Source organism: Torulaspora delbrueckii, chromosome 7 (genome assembly GCF_000243375.1).
Source record: "Torulaspora delbrueckii CBS 1146 chromosome 7, complete genome".
In the NCBI taxonomy this organism is placed as follows: Eukaryota; Fungi; Ascomycota; class Saccharomycetes; order Saccharomycetales; family Saccharomycetaceae; genus Torulaspora; species Torulaspora delbrueckii.
Genome location: NC_016507.1, coordinates 381944 through 400371, shown reverse-complemented (window position 1 = coordinate 400371; position 18428 = coordinate 381944). Strand labels below are relative to the sequence as shown.

Genomic DNA, 18428 nt, shown 5'->3' with positions numbered 1-18428 from the left:
CTGTCCGGCCACGGTTCGGACACATCCATGGTGACTCCGGACAATTGGGTGCTGTCCGAATCTACCATGGGCATTTCGGACAGCAATATGCTGATCACTCTTTACGTTTCGTCCTCTAAGACTTAATTTTAACTAGTATAAACCATTAATATAACAATAATAAGGCTATATTTTGAGACTTTAGAGGGCGTAGTTGGGTTCCTGGTGGGAATTGAAGCATTTAGGGAAGTACTAATTGCGATGGAGAGTCCCAGCTTGTTTGAACCGGAAGCTAACGCCAATTCGGAGGCCAATGGGGAAAATTCGGTAAGTGAGAGCGTAGAGACCACTGAAAAGCCTATAGATTCTAGTGTGGAGGTTGAAAAGAAGGAAGAAAGTGATGAAAAATTGTTTGGGGATGAGGATGAAGCAATGTCAGAGTCGGAAGATCCGGAGAATACGGAGAATATGGAAAAACCAGACACAGCGGTACGAGAAGAGCCACGAATAGATGAAGAGCCGGTGAAACAAGAGGAAAATGAGCTTGTGATACCGCAATCGCATGAAATTGTGATTCCCAATTATGCCCGTTGGTTTGATCTACGCAAGATTCATCTTATCGAGAAACAATCGTTGCCAGAGTTTTTTACGAACCGTGTAGCGTCCAAGACACCACAGGTTTATGTGAAATATCGTAATTTCATGGTCAATGCCTACCGATTGAACCCTAATGAGTATTTTGGTGTCACTGCGGCTAGAAGGAACGTTTGTGGTGACGCTGCAGCGATCTATAGGGTACACAAGTTTTTGATGAAATGGGGATTGATTAATTACCAGGTGGATGCCAAGTTGTTACCAAAGAACGTGGAACCACCTTTCACGGGTGAGTTTTCCACTAGACATGATGCACCAAGAGGGCTTTTCCCCTTTGAGAGTTATAAGCCATCTGTTCAACTGCCGGATATGGCGAAATTAAAGAAGATGATGGACACAAATAACGATAATAGTGCGTTGCATAAGTATTTGCACGAGAGGAAGAGAAAGATGAGTAATCAGGCTGAGCCCGATGAGAAACCAGACGAAACAGATGTAAAGCAAGAGTCAGAGGTCAATGGCGTTGAAGATCAGGAATCTTCCCCAAACCCGGTCAAGAGGGCAAAAGTACTGGAAGATACAAGCGTACAATGGACAAGAGAAGAATTGCAAAAATTGTTAAAAGGACTGCAAGAATACGGCTCCGATTGGTATAAAGTTGCTAAAGAAATCGATAACAAAACCCCAGAACAATGCATATTAAAGTTTTTACAACTACCCATAGAAGATAGGTTTTTACATGGAGACAAAGACAATTCGGATTTGGGACCATTGAAATATGCACCTCATCTTCCGTACTCCAAAAGTGAGAACCCGGTGATGTCCACAATAGCGTTTTTAGTTGGGCTTGTGGACCCCAAAGTGGTTCAACAGATGACAGGCAGAGCTTTAAAGGCAATGGAGGATTTGGACAACAAAAAGACAGAATCATCAGCCGAAGAGACAAAAGAAGGTTCAGAGATCGCTCTGGCATCATTAGGAGTCCGTTCACATATTTTTGCAACTAATGAAGAGAGGCAATTGAATGCCATCGCCAACGAATTGGTCGAAGTTCAGCTGGCCAAGACAGAAGTCAAACTAAAATTCCTTGACAAAATCGAAAAAGCATTGGAACTCGACAAAAAAGCACTACAAAGACAACAGGAAGATGCATTGGTAAAACGGCTCGCGTTTGCCAAACATTCACGTACCGTATATGAAAAGCTCGAAAAATCTATGGAACTCTTCGACGATAAAGATAAATTAGCCAATCATCTTTCGGAAATCAAACAACTCCTCGCAAACCCACCAAAGATGAGCATAGGCTCAGCATTTGGTGTTCCAAATGATGACGCAGCATCTCCATCGCAGGAAAAGACCGGGGCAAAATCTGAACATGAAGTTAAACCGGTTTCCATTGAAGCACCACAATTTTACAGATACTGGTCTGCATAGAATAAAATTGAACCATGTAATAGTAGACATGCGCGCCAACCCAAGCATATGTAGGTATGTCAGTGTAATACTTAGTAACAATAATTGAGATCACGTGAAAATTCATGTTATCATCGCATTCAACTTCTTAACCCGAATTGAAGACCCATACGAGCATTCAACATATAAGGTATTTGGTGCCTCAGCGAGTCGAGTGTGTTGGTTGCTGGGCTTTAGAGTCTGCAAGTGTCAAGAATGGACCTTTCTGTGTATGAGCATGCGTTGGAACTTTGGTCCAAGGCCGATTTGACCACTCTGCAGAAGCAGCTGGATAAAGATGTCATTGATATGAAGGAGAAAGAGACTCAATTCCTGGACTCGAGGAAAAATTTGGCATCTGAGACTAAGATATTCAAGAAATTGGCCTCCGAAGAGAAATTGGCAAATGTTAATAAGATCATTAAACATTATCAACAAGAGATTGATAGCTTAACGAAGAGGTCCAAGAGTTCTGAGGTGATTTTGTTGGATCTTTATGGGAAATTAGCAGAAGCACCGGATCCTAAACCACTGTTGCAGAATTCTTTGCAGAAATTGGGCAAAACCGATGACTCAAAGGCTTTAAGAGAACAGATCGAGTTACTGGAGGATAAATTGGCCAAGTATGCAGATTATGAAAATTTGAAATCGAGGTTATTGGATTTGGAACAAAACTCAGCTGTAACCTTAGTAAAACGTTTAACTGCTAAGGAACAGGAAGTGAATTCGAGATGGGAGGAGAAACAACGTAATTGGGAAGAAAGAGAATCAAAATTAATGAGCCAGTTGGAAAAATTAGAGAAAGGTGTTTCAAATGAAGGTAAAGATCAGACTTCAGGAAATGTCACTGAGCATAATCTATTGGAGCAAGAGTTGGAAACTGCCCAGTCCAGAAATTTCGAGTTAGAGAAAAGGAACGAAGAGTTGAATGTTGCGTTGACTAAAGCTACAAGCAATGCGGAACAGGAATTACAATTGCAATCCAGGGACACGAAGATCAAGCAATTGGAAAGTGAGAATGCTTTGTTGAGTGCAACATCAGAGCATGAACATCAATCGCATAAGAAAATTGAGAAGCAGTTAACTGAGCAATTAGCAGCACTACAAGCAGAGACCGATTCTTATAAATCAGAGATCAAATCAATCAGGATGAAACTGGATAACTACTCCGACTATGTTCAATTAAAGGAAGAATTATCAGCATTGAAGAGAATTGAATTTGGTACGGACCAGGATGATGAAGAAAATGGCGATGACAATGCTCAAAATAAAGTTGAATCTGGCATAATCTCTGCGAACAAGAAATTGCAAAGTAACCTGGCTGAACTTAGAGGGAAACTGGCCGACAGAGAGGAAGAAAACATCTCTTTACAAAAGCAATTAGTCGAATTAAAGGAAAGAGTAACAAAGACAGAGGCTTTAAACCAAAAACTCGAAGAAGATCTTGATAAAGTCGAAGAGGTCGATCAAAAATTTAATGATACAGCAAGCATGATGTCCGGAGCGACAAGACAAATAAATAACCGCTCAGGCAGACTATCTCCCACAAGTTCCATTGCGGGGATTCCCGAAGAATCTGAAATGCCCACAAATTTCGGCAACAATACGATCTTACCCATTATCACCAAGCAACGTGATAGACTACGTGGCAGAAATACTGAGTTGGAGAAGCAATTAAGGCAACTTGGCACTGATAAGAACAAATTGAAAAGTGAAATGACCAAATTAAAGACAGATAATACCAAACTTTATGAACGTATACGCTACCTCTCCCGATACAGCGGTAACACCGGAGACGCATCTGTAGCCGATGTTGATACAGAGGCTCAATATTCGCAAATATATGAAGACTCAATTAATCCTTTGAACACTTTGAAGAAGAAAGAACTAGAGTATTACAAGAGGAACAGATTGTCCTTATGGGAAAAGTTGTTTTTGAGTTTCGCTAGAATAATTCTCGCGAATAAAGTGACAAGAATGGCATTCCTATTGTATTGCATTGGTATACATGGTCTCATCTTGATGATGAGCGTGTATGTAATCAATTTAAGTGGTTACATGACGCCGGAAGTCGGTATTGTACAGTCATCGACAGGGTCTTCAAGATTAGTTCAGAACCACAACGTTTAATGATAATTAGTTTATATTTTTAAACTTCAATTGATATATTGTAGTAGCACTGAACACCTATCAGAGAGGTACACAGAAAAAAGGTGAGGTTGTTAAATTATACAGCGGAAAAATTACTCAGAGTTGATCATAATGCTTTCGCTACTTAAGCGGCAATACGCTTTTGAGCAGCAATTCTACCTCTTTGTCTGGAAGACAATCTAACCACTTTCTTTTCAGCAGCCTTCTCAACGTTTTCCTCCTTTTCAGTAACGACCAATTCGATGTGAGATGGAGAAGATTCGTACTTGTTAATTCTACCGTGAGCTCTGTAAGTTCTTCTTCTTTGCTTTGGAGCTTGGTTAACTTGAATGTGGGAAACGTACAACTTGGTAGCGTCTAGACCTTTAGCTTCAGCGTTAGCTGCAGCGTTTTGTAGCAAACCTTGGACGAACTTGACAGACTTTGCTGGCCATCTAGCCTTGGTGACACCGAATTCCTTACCTTGAGCAGTTCTACCGATGGAAGAGTTAAATCTTCTGAATGGAATAGCTCTTTGGTGTTCCAAGACTTGTCCCAAGTATTTTTGAGCTCTTTGCAATTCCCAACCGTTAATAGCTTGAGCTGTCTCTCTAGTGTTCTTGAAAGAAACACGCAAGTAGGAACCACGAGCAGAAGCAGACTTAGCTGGGTTTGTAGAGGTAGCACCGTATCTAGCCATTTTTCCTTTGTCAGTTCTTGGTTAACCTTACGAATTCGCTAGTAATTGTATATTACTACCTTTCTAAACGTTTCGATATTTCAAAACTTACCATTGCACAACCGTATGGGTTGGATCCAGTGGAATGGGTCTCTGGGCAGAGTAAGAGAGGTGAGCTAGGCAGGGTTCAGTGGGAAGCTTGAGCCTAGCGTTAGGCCTACTCCCTCTGGCGACCTTCGGCTAGACAGAAGAGATCCAGCCTAGCCACTAGCCTAGCCATGCCGTTCCTACCCGCATGCTAGGGGGAGATTGAAAAATTCTGACAAAAATTGGAGACGCAAGAGATAACGACGCACATTTTTATTTCTGAAATTTCTAATTTTTCAGAATTTTGTCAAGATGCACGGATTGAATTGGGAGGCACGGGTGGAAACAGTCACACTAGGGCATATGATTAGGGCTCTTTAGGGCTTGATAGGTCTTAGGGCCCAACAGTCAGGGCTTGCGATTAAGAATCAGGGCTAGCCATAGCCCTATATTTCATAGACTGAAACCTAACTGTCAAGTATCTATAGGATAATGACGAGGAATAAGAGCAGAGAAGTAGGACTTAATTGGACATAAGGGGCCAATATCGCACGATCGAACAGCTTTACAGGGTATCATGATATTGAAGACTGTGATTATAGCGACGTTGTTAAATTTGGGCCTTGTAAATGGGTTGGAATGTGGTAAACATGACATTTTGAAAAAATACAGGTTGAATCCTGGTGCTATAACTGGCTCTGTTGAAAGAGATACTCCTCCCAGTAAAACTAAAGAAGAATGGTGGTTTGATCCATGTGAAGATTCTGGAGTTACTGTTCCATCTGGATGTGATGAGAAAGACACATTGTGTGGGGTGACCTATGTGACATTACCTGGAAAGGATGCATTATTGACACAGGCAATTGATTTCTCTCGAGAAATTAATAATGCTGTGGAGGAGATTGATGGCAAGCTACGTGTGAGTCTGTTGGGCTCGAAATGGGGTGCTGACACTTTTAACGCACAGATTGATTTTGAGTGTGATACAAATATGAAGAACGATGAGATTACTTCCAATACGTGGCAAGATAAACAAATTCGTTTGAACGTCAAGGGTCCTTCTGGATGCTTGAAAGATGATAATGGTGGAAATGACGATAAAGCTCCCTCTGGTAAACATCCTCAAGACGATAAAAAGGATAAGAAAAAGGGAACTTCTTGGTTTACATGGCTGCTGACCTATGCTATGTTGTTTACATTGATCTATCTGATAGTAACGGCCTATGTTAACACCAGAGGTGGATCTTATCAGGATTTCCGTGAAGAGTTTATAGAACGCCTAATGCAATTGGTTACATCACTACCAGCTTTCGTTAAGGAAGTCACATCCAAGATCTTTGGTGGTAGCTCTTCTCATAGAGGTGGGTATAGTGCTGTGTGATTAGATGATAAGCTATTTTTCTTTTCTATACAAGATAATTTCACTTTTGATTGCCTGCTGCTAATCGTAGGTTATCTACTATCTTTTCAACAGTCGTCTCCAAGTAATTCTTTCTTATCTCCAATGTCTTGGTTTGCTCCTTAACGACAGTTTCGTCATGCTTCAAGTCATCAACGTATTTAGATTTGTCTTGTAAGACAAAAGCTTTCCCACAAGACCTCCATACTTTATCGGTTCCATATGATTTCAACTCTTCTGTAACCACTTTGGCTAGTTTCTCTTGTCTCTCTAAAAGAGCTAATTGCTGTTCAACTGATTGTAATTGTGCTTTAGAAGACCTCAGGTTAGTCGTAAGCTCTTGAATTATTGGTAGGTTGGACATCCTTGTTTTTATACTTTGTTCATTACTGGTTGTCAAGGTTTAGTATTTTCATTATATTGAAATTTCACTCTATAACTCTAATCGATATTTGCAAAACTCCAGAGAAAAAGAGGCATGTTGAGGCTCTTCACTAGGTATAATACTGCGGCAAGGCCTGGATTGAGCCTTAGACCTCTAGCTACACAAGCATCTCCTTTGGGTGTGGATGGTAGCACAGAGAACAACTTAAAGACAGAAACAAACAGATTGGCAAAAACTGGTGAAAAATTTTGGGAAAAGGTATCGTTAAAGGATGATGGATCACAGTTTCTAGTGCAATTGGATTCCAAGACTGTTTTGACCCCATTGGGGAACGCATTAGCTGTCGACAAGAGGAGAAGTTTGCTGGCGATGCTTTTAAAGAAAGAATGGACAAATTTGCCCAGTCTGGCAATTAAAACCCATGCTTTACCATTGACTTCATTGGTTTCACGTTGTATAGACCTGGAAAATGTGAATAAACCAGATAGCGATCCTGAGATGAGGGCAAAAATTGGTGGTGACCGTGAGCATATTGCCAACGACTTACTACGTTACTTGGACACAGATACTTTGCTAGTGTTTTGCCCGCAAGCTGAATTCGAAGGAGCTTTGAGGAAAGCACAGGATGAACGTTACCTACCAATCATTGCGTCAGTAGAGAAATTTTTGGGTCAATATAGCACTTCACCTATCAAATTGAGAGTTTTAGATGCAGACGTCGATGGACTCAGAGGTAACAGTCAAACTAATGAAACAAGAAAAGCAGCAAAGAAATTCTTGGAGTCCTTATCCTTATGGGATCTAGCAATCTTCGAGAAGACAGTGCTAACCACCAAATCTTTCATTTGTGGAGTGCTACTCTTACAAAATAAAGCGCTGGACAAATCGGCCGAGGGTCTTACGTCGACAATGGAATCTGTTGCTCAAGCTGCTACCTTAGAAATCATACATCAAACAGACAGATGGGGTGAAGTTGAAGATACACATGATGTTGACAAGCGTGATGTTAGAAGAAACATACACGCTGCTGGAATTGTAGCTTACAAATAAATAAAAAATTCTTGTAAATATCTTTCTATTATGGGTATCGTTACATTTTATAAAGGTTTATCAGAACGGTTTGATCAATTTGTATACTTGACCGGCAACAATGTTATTCATAAACTCTAGTAGTCGTTCTTCACCCTCGGATGCCACTAGGAGACCGGTTCTGCCAATCCTATGAACGCCGTTTATATGACTGCAAAACGTTAGTGGCTTCTCAGTCTCTTCATTACCGCCGAAATATTCGAATTTCACTGCAATCGCAGATCCCTTGTATTCCTGGGAGAAAATATCGATGAAACCAATCTTTTGAGCTTGCCAACCTTTTTCGCCGACCTTCTTATGAATCTTGACCTTCACGGATGGTAGCAAAAGGTGTGAATCAACGGCATCTGGCTTGTTTTTGAAATTTGCAAGCTCAGATAAAGCTGTTGATGAACGTGTGACTCCACGGCTCGAAAATGTTGATGGTACACTGGATAGAGTCGCTGCTGTTTGAGATGATGGGATGAAGCTCGGCAAATTACCCTTTATGCAATGCTGAAGGGAGTTTTTTAGTTTCTCTGCCGCACTGCTTCTCATGTTTATTGTATTACTACCTGGCGGTAAAATGCTGACAATGAAATTCTGAGTGGGTATGACAATTTGGAGATCTTGTGCAGCTGCCTTTGAACACTTCCATTTGGGGGAGATGTGCGCAGCAAATATACACTTTGATTCATCCTTTCTCTCATATAGAACCATAACAGTCTTATCTTCATCTGACTTAAGAATACTCACCTTTAGAGAGTCTGCTCCAAATTTCATCCATTGCCGCCCGTCCCACAAAGATGCCTTGATATTTTCACTCTCAAAGATGGCCAAATCGTTATTCAAATCAATTGTTCGAGGCAATAGTTCAAAATCCTTCGTGGTAGCACAAGTTGGTAGGCCGCTTTTTGCCGATGACGGAGTGTTCGATCTCGAGCTTGTAACACTCGTTACTGATGCATTAGCAGCTGCTGTATCCACTACTAATTTTTTCTTGTTTTTACTGCTGAATAAGCTTAATAGAGAAGTGGACTTCCGGCGGTATAACGTCGGTTTGTAAAAGTCGGCACTCGGGTTGAAAGTGGAACCACTGTCGGAAAGACTGTCCTCTTCATCCAGTGAGAGAACACTCTCTTCATCGCCAAGTTCTATATCCTGCCCTAACGTTGGGGCAATTTGATCCAAAGATGAATGTTGTGATGCCGATTTGACCTGCTGCATCACAGCGCTTCCCATAGATACTGGGGACATTTCCATCTGGATGGTTTTATCAAGCTCGAGGAGCTTTTCGCAGTTGAATGATTCAAGATCCTCATAGGATGGGGGTGTCAATTGCTTATCAGGTGAAATTGGAGCTTTCATCAAACGCTTCTTCTCTTCTTCCTCATTAATTCCCATCAACACGGATAAAGGTCTTCTCAATGGTTTCGACCTCCTCAGGCCAGATCGTACCACTTGTGGAGGACTCTTCTGAACGGACTCCTTATCTTCTTCGGCGGCCAAAGCTGGCTGTGGTATTTTCAATGGAAGCCCTGTGTTTGATGCAGGTCTCAATTCTTCCAACTTGCTATGTTTCAATTTGAAGCTTTGGAAAACATGCGATGACTTAGCTAATGATGCTGAAGAGTAGCTTCTGGGAGTCAATAGTATCACATCGCTCTTATCAAAAAGTCTTTTGAAGCAGATCTTCCAGTGACTTTCCCATTGCACGGGATCGACACATTGTAATTTAAGACAAATACCATTTCCTGTGGTGGTCTTGAGCTCTGTGCCCGACGAGAGATTGTTAATAATCTCCAAGTCACACTCTCTCAGAATAGGAAACAGCAAAGTCCTTCCTAGATTCAATATATTATAATTTCCCTGAGCTAGCGTCGTTAGCTGTTGAGACGGTGGAGCTCCTAAGTTAGGTATTTCGCCAAAGTTCACTTTAAAGATGGCCAATTCACCGCTGGAAAACTGAAGTATTTCAACCAATTGGTGATCCACGTTATATTTGTTCATAGAGAGCCTGAAATAATCACGTTTGGTCACATCATTAATGTCAATCAGCGGCGGTGACACCAAATCGAACGAGTGCGACAATAGATCGTGAACTTGATCAAGTCGCAGAACGTTGCAATTTGCAATATTGAAGCTCTGATTGAACTGGTACTCGAATGCATGGATCACAGAGCTCAATTGGGTCGCTCTCACACCCAGGCTTCCCTGAAACCCTGTTAATATGGTGTAAAGTTTCACCAGATGTACGGCAAACTCAGGTCTTTTGCCGAGTCTAAAGAAGGGTGTCTCCACGGAAAAGATCAATTTAGTCGAGGTCAGCAGCACTTCATTATAGGAGTTTAATATTTGAACGTCTGAGAACGATCTTTGTAAAGCAGAAATATCATCCAATTGTAGTTTCAAGTGCTTTTCTATCAGAAACTGCAAATTTCTGGCCATCCCATCCGTTTGGACGCAGAACTGTGCCATTGGATCCAAACTCGAAGTCCTATTCTGTTTCAACGCTGAACATAATCCATTCAATCTTTTCAAAGTCTCCAAAAGGTCTCTCCCAGAGTACCTGCATCCCTGGCCTGAAGTCATTACTGTTCTTTTCCTCTCCTCAAGCAACTATGACCAGACGGTTACCAATTCTTAGATTTCCAAGCTCGAATTAAATTTAATGAGGTTAAAGAGATTACAAGAAAGTTTCATCTTGTTCTCTGTCAAATGGTCTATGTAACGAATACTTTTCGCTTTTTTCGCGTTTACGCGTCGCGCCAGTGAAAAGAATACTGACGCTTTAGTAGTTATTAACTAATGAATAAGATTCAATATTGAACATTAGCCTAGTAGTGAATTTATAATGATGTATAGTACAGTTAGTTTTTCTGGATGCTGTTGTAGTAGAATGCGATGTCTGCTGCGCAGGTGCCTCTTAGTTTACAGCCCTTAAGCGACACGACAAAGTCGCCTGGACTGTAGTGTACGGCATCTAGAGTATCATCGGAAGTGGCTTGATCTAGTGGTTTGGATACGTCAAATGGTGCTGCAATAAGTTTCTGGATCACGAGTGCGGTTTTACCGAGAAATTGTGGGTGCCATTGTAGAAAATGCGCCACACTGGAAGAAAAACCTTCCCAGTCGTAACTTCTGAAGAGAGGATCAATCATGTATTCTAAGAATGCCTTACCGTAGAGGTCTGTGGAGACGACTATCGACGACAGATCTAATTGTCCGCTTGGACTTTGAGGTATTATAATTCTTGTGGTTTCGACGTTAAAATGCTGATAAGTCTTGATGTTTGAGTTTGGAGTCACAGGAACGTTCTTCAGCAAAGCCATATCGAGCACTGAAGGATCTAGCAAATGTTGTTGCAATGTCAAATCCAAATTCATAATCAATGAATGTTGATCGACAAAGAACACATACTTTGCTTGTGGGAAAGCATGAATTGCAGCCCTCATAATAAGTGGTTTGATGAATTCTTGAGAGGCTTGTAGTTCCTGATTTTCCAGAAGTGGTGTGAACTCTTGGATCCAACGCATGTAGACACCATACTTGTGCCTTTGTGCGTAATCGACTCTGTTTTGAACGACAGAGACAATAGTATCTAAGTCAAAACTCTCGAAATCAAGCAATGTGACTATAACGATTTCAGGAGTGGCAACACTCTTGCGGTAAACCAACTTACCATGATCCAAAAACGATTTCTTCACCAGCAGGATCTGATCAGATGTCTTTTTCTTTTCATCATCGGACAAAGGCTTATCTGATGGATTCAAGATATAAGACGATCGTCCCTCAACATCAGTTCTTAAAGTAAATAGACCTCTCACACCAATCTCTTTCAACACAGGTGCGTGTTCAATAGCTGGATATATCAAAGAACTAGACGCTGGGATCTCATTGATGTAGTGACCATGTTCCACTGGATAGGTTCTCCGCGCTACATGCCCGAAGGTGAACAAGTTGCTCAATAGGTAAAGTGACAGCAGCATCCCACTGATAATGACAATCAGTCTACCCTGTAGACGACTGAAGGGACCCAGTCTCGTTGGAAAGCCACACATCTTTAAAAATCTGGAAAGCCAGTTTTTAGACGTCCTAGACCCGGACTTAAACTTTGATTTCGGTTTGAACGTCATTCTTATCAACCCGAGGATACCCAATATCAACAGCAAACCAGCAATCGAAGATCAGAGACCTGATCTGATTATGAATTCTTCTCAATGCCTGTTGATGAAATTTGATGGCCATTGTTGAATGAAAACAAACAGGAAAAAACATATAGTGAGCCATTCGAGGTCACGTGTAGGTGTTAGTATTTAAGTCCATCTAGCTATTTATGAATGGTTTTGAGCAATTTGGTCGTCATATTCGTCATCATCATCGTCATCATCATCGTCTTCATCGAGCATATCGTTGGCATCGATGTACGAGAGTTTCTGCTTCCTTGAGCTGTCCCGGTTTTGCAACTTGCGGATCCACACAGACACAAGTCCGCTGGATATGGAGGTGGCCAGCAATGCGTAGGAGCCCTTTTCAAAATGGGGGACCGTGGTGGCTGCAAAGAAGAGGATTGACCACCAGGCGTTGACCGCACCGGAGAACATGTTCATAGATGCCAATACAATGGCCCTTTCCTGTAAATCGTCATGACACACTATATTGGCCCAAGCGAAGAACACAGCTTGACCGGCGTATGCAACACCACCGAGATACTGGGCTGTGAACATCACTGATGGTTTTATAGGGTTGGCTCGGATCATGATTGCCACGATACACATGATTACCGCGATGAATGTGGCGACATGCCAATGCCTGGATCTGGCCACCTTGTACAGGTATACTGCTGATAACATGGTAGAGACCACACCAACGGCAAAAATACCGGAAGGGAAATTGTTTCTGTGAGACAGCGAATATTGCTGATCCTTAAGCCATAGGGCAAACGTAGAGTTCGACGCAAGACTTAGGTTTTCACCACCTAGGACCCAAACAAAAGAAAAAAACCACCAATGCCATCTCTTTAGCACTCTAGGCACGACTGACCAATCTAGCCTGGTGCTCTCGTCTCTAGCTGGTAGCCTTCTTCTAGCGTATTGCAATTCTTGCTCGCTAAAGAAATACTTGGTCATGGAAAACCGGCTCTTGCCGCTGCTATGCTCTGGCACACCGGGGAAGAACAAAAACCCATATAGAGCGATTGGCATAGTGATTGAAAAATCTATAATGAAAAGCCACCTCCAACCTTCAAGCCCTCGAACCCCGTTCAAACTGTCATGAATAGCCACTTGCATAAATCCGCTAAACATGGAACCAATCAGCCCAGAACTAGTAAATATGGCACTCCTTATGGGCAATTCACTTTCCTTATACCAAGATCCTAGGATCAAATGGGTCCCCGAGAATGTACAACTTTCGAAAAGCGCCTGAAAGAATCTAATCGCACAGCATTGTTCAAAAGACGTTACTTTAAACATTCCAAGAGTGAGTAAGCCCCAAGCAAAAGTACAGAAGCTGAGCCAAACCCGAGGAGGTGCGACCAACAGAATTAAATTGTTTGGAATCATGCCGAGAATATAGCCCACAGTGAAACAAGTATTTGCCACATTAATATCATTATTCTTGAATTGCAGGTCCTCCTTCATACCTGAGATATACGCGTTCACGAACCCCACACGGTCCACGTAATTGATCCAATATTGCAAACATACAAACGACAGCACAAACAGGTCGATCTTGAACAACAGATACCGTTTGTTCACCAGTTTTTTCACCACAACTTGCTCATCATCACAGTGCTCTCCCATTCTGACCACAAACAACCATGCAATGGCTCCTCAACAGTCCCTTAACCTCAAAGAAGTGGTCTTGACAGGCGATGACCCACTTTTCAATCAATGAGTAAGACATTTCCGTACCCAATGATCGTGTTAGTTCTCATCTGGCTCTTCGTCACCATCCCCGCCATCTAAGAGCTCTTTAATCTCGTTTTGGATCCTTTTCTCCTGTTGTTCAGACGCTTGCTGAGTTTTAGTCCTTTTTTCCCTTGGCCAATTCCATCCTATGTGTCAAAAACTCATTGATATCGTCTTGCAGTCCCGTAAGATTCGCTCTGAGCTGCCCCAATGGGGTCATCTCACCCGTTGCAGTTCTCCTTGGCTCCGAAGGTTTATCTCTGTCCACTTGGCCGGCATTTAGGACGTGCGGGCTCGCACCAGTAGTTTTTCCATCTGTAGTCTGGAAACGAGCTTCTGCTGGGTTGACTACAAACCTTGTAGGTTCAATATCTGGCAAAGAGTACGTAGCAGTCGGATGTAGCATCTTAGAGGGTCTAACTTGGTGAATTCCTGCGCTAGAAGTGACTGTTTATGAAGATCAAGCTGTTTCTTAGGTTAAATACGATCCACCGTTGCCAGTGAGGAAATAGAAGTGTCAGTAAATAATGACCACTATTATACACATTTCATTAGGATAATAGGTTAATATGAGTGCCAGTTTCTTTATAAGTGATGCAACTGTCATGAACAAATAAATAATATATTACAATCAAAAAAGATCAAAATTTTTGGGCCATTGAAGCTAGAGTTGGTCTTGCCAATATTGACAATGGTCGTACCATTGTTGTGGGTAATTGTCCCATTCGCTGTATTCGCTTTGCAGAGAATTTATTTGCATCATTAGCCCACTCTCTATGTGCCAGCCGATGTGACAGTGAAATGGCCACACACCGGGACTGTCGATAACGAAACGCAGAACACCCCAACCGTATCCTGGAATGTTGACAGTATCTCTAAGCACTGGGTTCTTGAAATTTAGGACATCAGAATCTTCATTATAGTAATCTTCGCTGAAGTAGCCAGCATTTCCGATGGCTAGAACATAGAATTTATGACCGTGAAGATGGAATGGATGGTTACCGTCATCGTAGTTGTTGATGACGAAATCGACAACGGTTCCTTTGTTGTTGAAGTTAAGCATGTATTGGTTGGAGTTCGATGTGGCTAGATCTTGAACGTCAAGGTTCTTGATGGTGTTGTTGTTCGCAGCAAAGGCCAATTGGTACATAGTTGAACCGTTGTTGTAAGACTCGTAAGTGTGACCATTTAGATAACCACGAGTTAATTGATAGGCTCCGATCAAAAAGGAAATTTCCATATGAATCTTTTCATCCGGTAGTCTTGAACCGTTTGAAGCCATTGGAACAGAGGTGATGTTAGCGGTGTGTAGTAAAGATTGGTCGAATTCGTTACAACGAACATCACCACCACCATTGTCCCAGCTGGAATCTGGCACTTGCAAGTTAGATACATCTTCTGAGTTCTTGTACGAGACAATGGCTCTCACATCAGGGTTAAAATTGTCATTCTCGACTTTAGCGCAGTACTGATTGAATCTTGCACGCATCCAATAGTTGCCCAAATCCTTCTTCTCATCCTGAGGTTTCAAGATAAAGGAATATCTTTCTGCTAGGGAAACTGCGATAGAGTCTACCTCGATAGGATCGACTAAAGTACCATCTGCCTCAACAATTTCAAGCTTGTGGCTGTCAATCTCAAACTCAAAGGTCAGAAAGAAACCTGCATTGATCAATCTCACTCTGTAAGTAGAATCGGGATCCAAATCGATCAACGAAACGTTAACTGGTGTGTATGAGACATCCGAGATATTCCGACCGTTGGGAACTAGATACGTAGCCTCGACATAGTCAAACTTATTTTGACCTTGAATCAAGCCATTATCTGGATCTGGTTCTGTATTTTCGTTGTCGGGACCCAAATAGTCAGGCAAATAGTTGGAAGCGCTATCATGATAGTAATCGTTAACCATAAGCACGATATCTTTATCGTAAGATAAATTCATCGCACTGTACTCTTCCTGTGAATGAATAACCAATGGACCAAATAACCCATCAGCGTATTGACCACCGAAATGCGAATGGTACCAATAAGTACCGGCTTGTGTATCATCCAAGTCGATCTCATAAGTATAGTTGCCACTTGGTGGGATAGGACACTGGTTCATATACGCAGCACCATCCTGAAAACTGTTCTGCTTACTGAAAAACAACCCATGACAGTGAATCGTCACTGGTTCATCATCCATCTGGTTATCAACATGAATAATCAACTTATCACCTGCGTTAGCCTCCACCAATGGACCAGGATACTGACCATTTACAACAGTCAAATTACGAGCGATCCCATCGGGAGTCTTTTCGACCAACTTCGAAATGTTCATATAGTAATGTCTTTCTGCTGGTTTCTTCTCGCTCAGCCAATACTTAACATCCATGGTATAATTCTTCCCCGTATCCAGTCTCCATGATTCATCATTGGACTGCTCAGACTTCTTGGTGAAGGTAGAGAGCATTGGTTCAGTAATAAACCCAAGTTTATTAGCTCTCGAAAGCTCTTTAAAAGTAAAACTGAACACTAGCAATGGAATAATCACTAGTAAGGCCAATTTCAATCTACCGAGGAATTTCTTCTCCTTCTCATTACGACCACCCCCCTGAACTTCCAAATCACCTTCATCATCTAACGTTGCCATCGGTATCTCCTCTTCAACCCTCATTGTTCAACTCACTCATCCTTTCCTGAGCTCATCCCAGCAAATCAACCACTTCCCACATATATACCTTCCACAACCAATGTCTTGGCATTTAATCTTGGCATGCGAACTTTGACCATTCAAGTCCCATGTGCTATGGCGATGGCTGCAAGATCTGCAACAACCGCTCCACGTGTAGGCGACCTGCCAAGCACAACTGCCCTACAAGACGACTCGAATAGCTAACAAGCTACACGTGGAGGGCAATGGAAAGCTTCCACGTGTAGCGTTAAGGTTCTGAGAAGGTTGCAATAAGCGATGAGATGAGTTGAGAAGGTTACCTAATGTAGTGAAAAGTTGTAAAATGATTGACGAAGTCAGTAGGAAATAATCAGGATGCAATTAACGGTCATAATTATTGAAGATTTACGAGTAGTGCAGTTATGAGATGTGACAGAACGTGGTAGAGTGAATGAGTTAGTGAGAAAGAGATTGCCAAGGTATAAAAGATGGATGAAATTGAAGATCTAAAGGGAAAGTGTTGGTTCGTCTCAAATGGATAAGCAAAAACTCAATCAGAATGAAATTTGTTCAATTGGCTGCTACTGTTGCTGCTACTGCGGCATCTGTCGCTAAAGGTGCTGAAGTGTCGTCTTCTTCTAAGAGCCGTGTTCCAAGAACTTACTCTACTGTGAGCCCAGAGCCTACCGATATTGCCAAGGCTGCATCTAATGCTACTACTAACCATTTCACCTCTGATGTTGATGGTGCTGCTTTCAAGAGATTGGTTGTTGTCTGGCTGGAAAACACCGATTATGACAAGGCTGCTGGTGATTCTGACATGCAATGGTTGAGTGAACAAGGTATTACCTTGGATAACTACTGGGGTGTCACTCATCCTTCTGAGCCAAACTATATGGCTTCTGTTGGTGGTGACTACTTTGCGCTAGATGATGACAGGTTCATCTCTTTGCCAGCCAACGTGTCCACTGTCGTTGATTTGTTGGAGACTAAGGATATTACCTGGGGTGAGTACCAAGAAAACTTGCCATACACTGGTTTCCAAGGTTTCAACTACTCTGATCAAACTACTTTCCAAAACAACTATGTTAGAAAGCACAACCCATTGATGCTTTACGAGTCTGTCACTAACAACCAAACCAGATTGGGTAACATCAAGAACTTCACCTTGTTCCAAGAGGATTTGGAGAAGGAGACCTTGCCACAATTCATTCACATTACTCCAAACATGTTGAACGATGGTCATGACACTACCATTAGATACGCTGCTAACTGGACCAGATCTTTCCTGGAACCATTGTTGAGCAACGATTATTTCATGAAAGATACTTTGATTGTGTTGACTTTTGACGAAAACGATACTTACTCCGTCAAGAACCAAGTCTTCACCGTCTTGTTGGGTGGTGCTATCCCAGACGAATTGAAGGGTACTACTGACTCCACTTACTACGATCAATACACTTTGATTTCCACTCCAGAAGCTAACTGGGACTTGCCATGTCTAGGTAGAAACGATGTTGACGCCAATGTGTTCGAATTTGTCGCTAACAAGACTAATGTCTCTAACAAGGTTGTTGACACCACTTTCAAGGTCAACAATGCCACTTACGTTGGTTACTTGTTGGATGACACTATCCCACTACCAGCTCCAAACGTTAGTGCCATCAACATGAACGGTCAACCAGTCTTGAAGGCTATCCAAGAGAAATGGGGTTCCGTCTACTCTGAACAAATCTCTGAAAGCTACTTCACTTCTACCACTACTACCGTCTCTGGTTCCTACACTATCTCCAACGCTATTGTCACCGCCAGCTCTCATGCTAGTGCAAACTCTACTAGCCAAAATTCCAGCAACTCTTCCAACTCTTCTAAGAGTTACTCTGGCAGCTCTGTCGGTGCCGCTGTAGCGCTAAGTGCTCTACCATTGGGTGGTTTGCTAGGTGTCGCTGTCGCTTTCTTGCTATAGTTCAGCGACTCGGTAGCTTCACAACTATAGATTAGTTTACTTATTATTTATTATTTATTATTTATACAACTGTCAATTACTTGTACTTTTAATGTTACAATATTTTGATATTGATATTGAA

At 42.0% G+C, this 18428-nt stretch overlaps 12 protein-coding genes across 12 annotated transcripts; 5 read left to right on the top strand and 7 right to left on the bottom strand.

Moving 5' to 3' along the window:
* Positions 1 to 240: 240 nt before the first annotated feature.
* Positions 241 to 2007, top strand: SWI3 (Swi3p; the record flags this gene model as incomplete). Its single annotated transcript, XM_003682732.1, has 1 exon — positions 241 to 2007. One exon carries the CDS (start codon positions 241 to 243, stop codon positions 2005 to 2007), a length of 1767 nt encoding a protein of 588 aa, XP_003682780.1.
* A 234-nt stretch (positions 2008 to 2241) lies between these two features.
* COY1 (CCAAT displacement transcription factor COY1) lies at positions 2242 to 4155 on the top strand (the record flags this gene model as incomplete). The annotated part of the gene is made up of 1 exon (XM_003682731.1): positions 2242 to 4155. One exon carries the CDS (start codon positions 2242 to 2244, stop codon positions 4153 to 4155), a length of 1914 nt encoding a protein of 637 aa, XP_003682779.1.
* A 145-nt stretch (positions 4156 to 4300) lies between these two features.
* On the bottom strand, positions 4301 to 4855 carry TDEL0G02000 (60S ribosomal protein uL22; the record flags this gene model as incomplete). Its single annotated transcript, XM_003682730.1, has 1 exon — positions 4301 to 4855. One exon carries the CDS (start codon positions 4853 to 4855, stop codon positions 4301 to 4303), a length of 555 nt encoding a protein of 184 aa, XP_003682778.1.
* A 643-nt stretch (positions 4856 to 5498) lies between these two features.
* ATG27 (Atg27p) lies at positions 5499 to 6302 on the top strand (the record flags this gene model as incomplete). Its single annotated transcript, XM_003682729.1, has 1 exon — positions 5499 to 6302. One exon carries the CDS (start codon positions 5499 to 5501, stop codon positions 6300 to 6302), a length of 804 nt encoding a protein of 267 aa, XP_003682777.1.
* A 40-nt stretch (positions 6303 to 6342) lies between these two features.
* Positions 6343 to 6684, bottom strand: PFD1 (prefolding complex chaperone subunit; the record flags this gene model as incomplete). Its single annotated transcript, XM_003682728.1, has 1 exon — positions 6343 to 6684. One exon carries the CDS (start codon positions 6682 to 6684, stop codon positions 6343 to 6345), a length of 342 nt encoding a protein of 113 aa, XP_003682776.1.
* Positions 6685 to 6798: 114 nt separating this feature from the next.
* On the top strand, positions 6799 to 7755 carry ATP12 (ATP synthase complex assembly protein ATP12; the record flags this gene model as incomplete). The annotated part of the gene is made up of 1 exon (XM_003682727.1): positions 6799 to 7755. The coding sequence occupies one exon, from the start codon at positions 6799 to 6801 to the stop codon at positions 7753 to 7755; it is 957 nt and encodes a 318-aa protein (XP_003682775.1).
* A 60-nt stretch (positions 7756 to 7815) lies between these two features.
* On the bottom strand, positions 7816 to 10365 carry RBH1 (Rbh1p; the record flags this gene model as incomplete). Its single annotated transcript, XM_003682726.1, has 1 exon — positions 7816 to 10365. The coding sequence occupies one exon, from the start codon at positions 10363 to 10365 to the stop codon at positions 7816 to 7818; it is 2550 nt and encodes an 849-aa protein (XP_003682774.1).
* A 278-nt stretch (positions 10366 to 10643) lies between these two features.
* Positions 10644 to 11909, bottom strand: MNN11 (alpha-1,6-mannosyltransferase; the record flags this gene model as incomplete). Its single annotated transcript, XM_003682725.1, has 1 exon — positions 10644 to 11909. The coding sequence occupies one exon, from the start codon at positions 11907 to 11909 to the stop codon at positions 10644 to 10646; it is 1266 nt and encodes a 421-aa protein (XP_003682773.1).
* Positions 11910 to 12107: 198 nt separating this feature from the next.
* FEN2 (Fen2p) lies at positions 12108 to 13577 on the bottom strand (the record flags this gene model as incomplete). The annotated part of the gene is made up of 1 exon (XM_003682724.1): positions 12108 to 13577. One exon carries the CDS (start codon positions 13575 to 13577, stop codon positions 12108 to 12110), a length of 1470 nt encoding a protein of 489 aa, XP_003682772.1.
* Positions 13578 to 13800: 223 nt separating this feature from the next.
* Positions 13801 to 14091, bottom strand: GON7 (chromatin DNA-binding EKC/KEOPS complex subunit GON7; the record flags this gene model as incomplete). The annotated part of the gene is made up of 1 exon (XM_003682723.1): positions 13801 to 14091. One exon carries the CDS (start codon positions 14089 to 14091, stop codon positions 13801 to 13803), a length of 291 nt encoding a protein of 96 aa, XP_003682771.1.
* Positions 14092 to 14349: 258 nt separating this feature from the next.
* TDEL0G01920 (uncharacterized protein) lies at positions 14350 to 16344 on the bottom strand (the record flags this gene model as incomplete). Its single annotated transcript, XM_003682722.1, has 1 exon — positions 14350 to 16344. The coding sequence occupies one exon, from the start codon at positions 16342 to 16344 to the stop codon at positions 14350 to 14352; it is 1995 nt and encodes a 664-aa protein (XP_003682770.1).
* Positions 16345 to 16900: 556 nt separating this feature from the next.
* Positions 16901 to 18307, top strand: TDEL0G01910 (uncharacterized protein; the record flags this gene model as incomplete). Its single annotated transcript, XM_003682721.1, has 1 exon — positions 16901 to 18307. The coding sequence occupies one exon, from the start codon at positions 16901 to 16903 to the stop codon at positions 18305 to 18307; it is 1407 nt and encodes a 468-aa protein (XP_003682769.1).
* Positions 18308 to 18428: the final 121 nt, after the last annotated feature.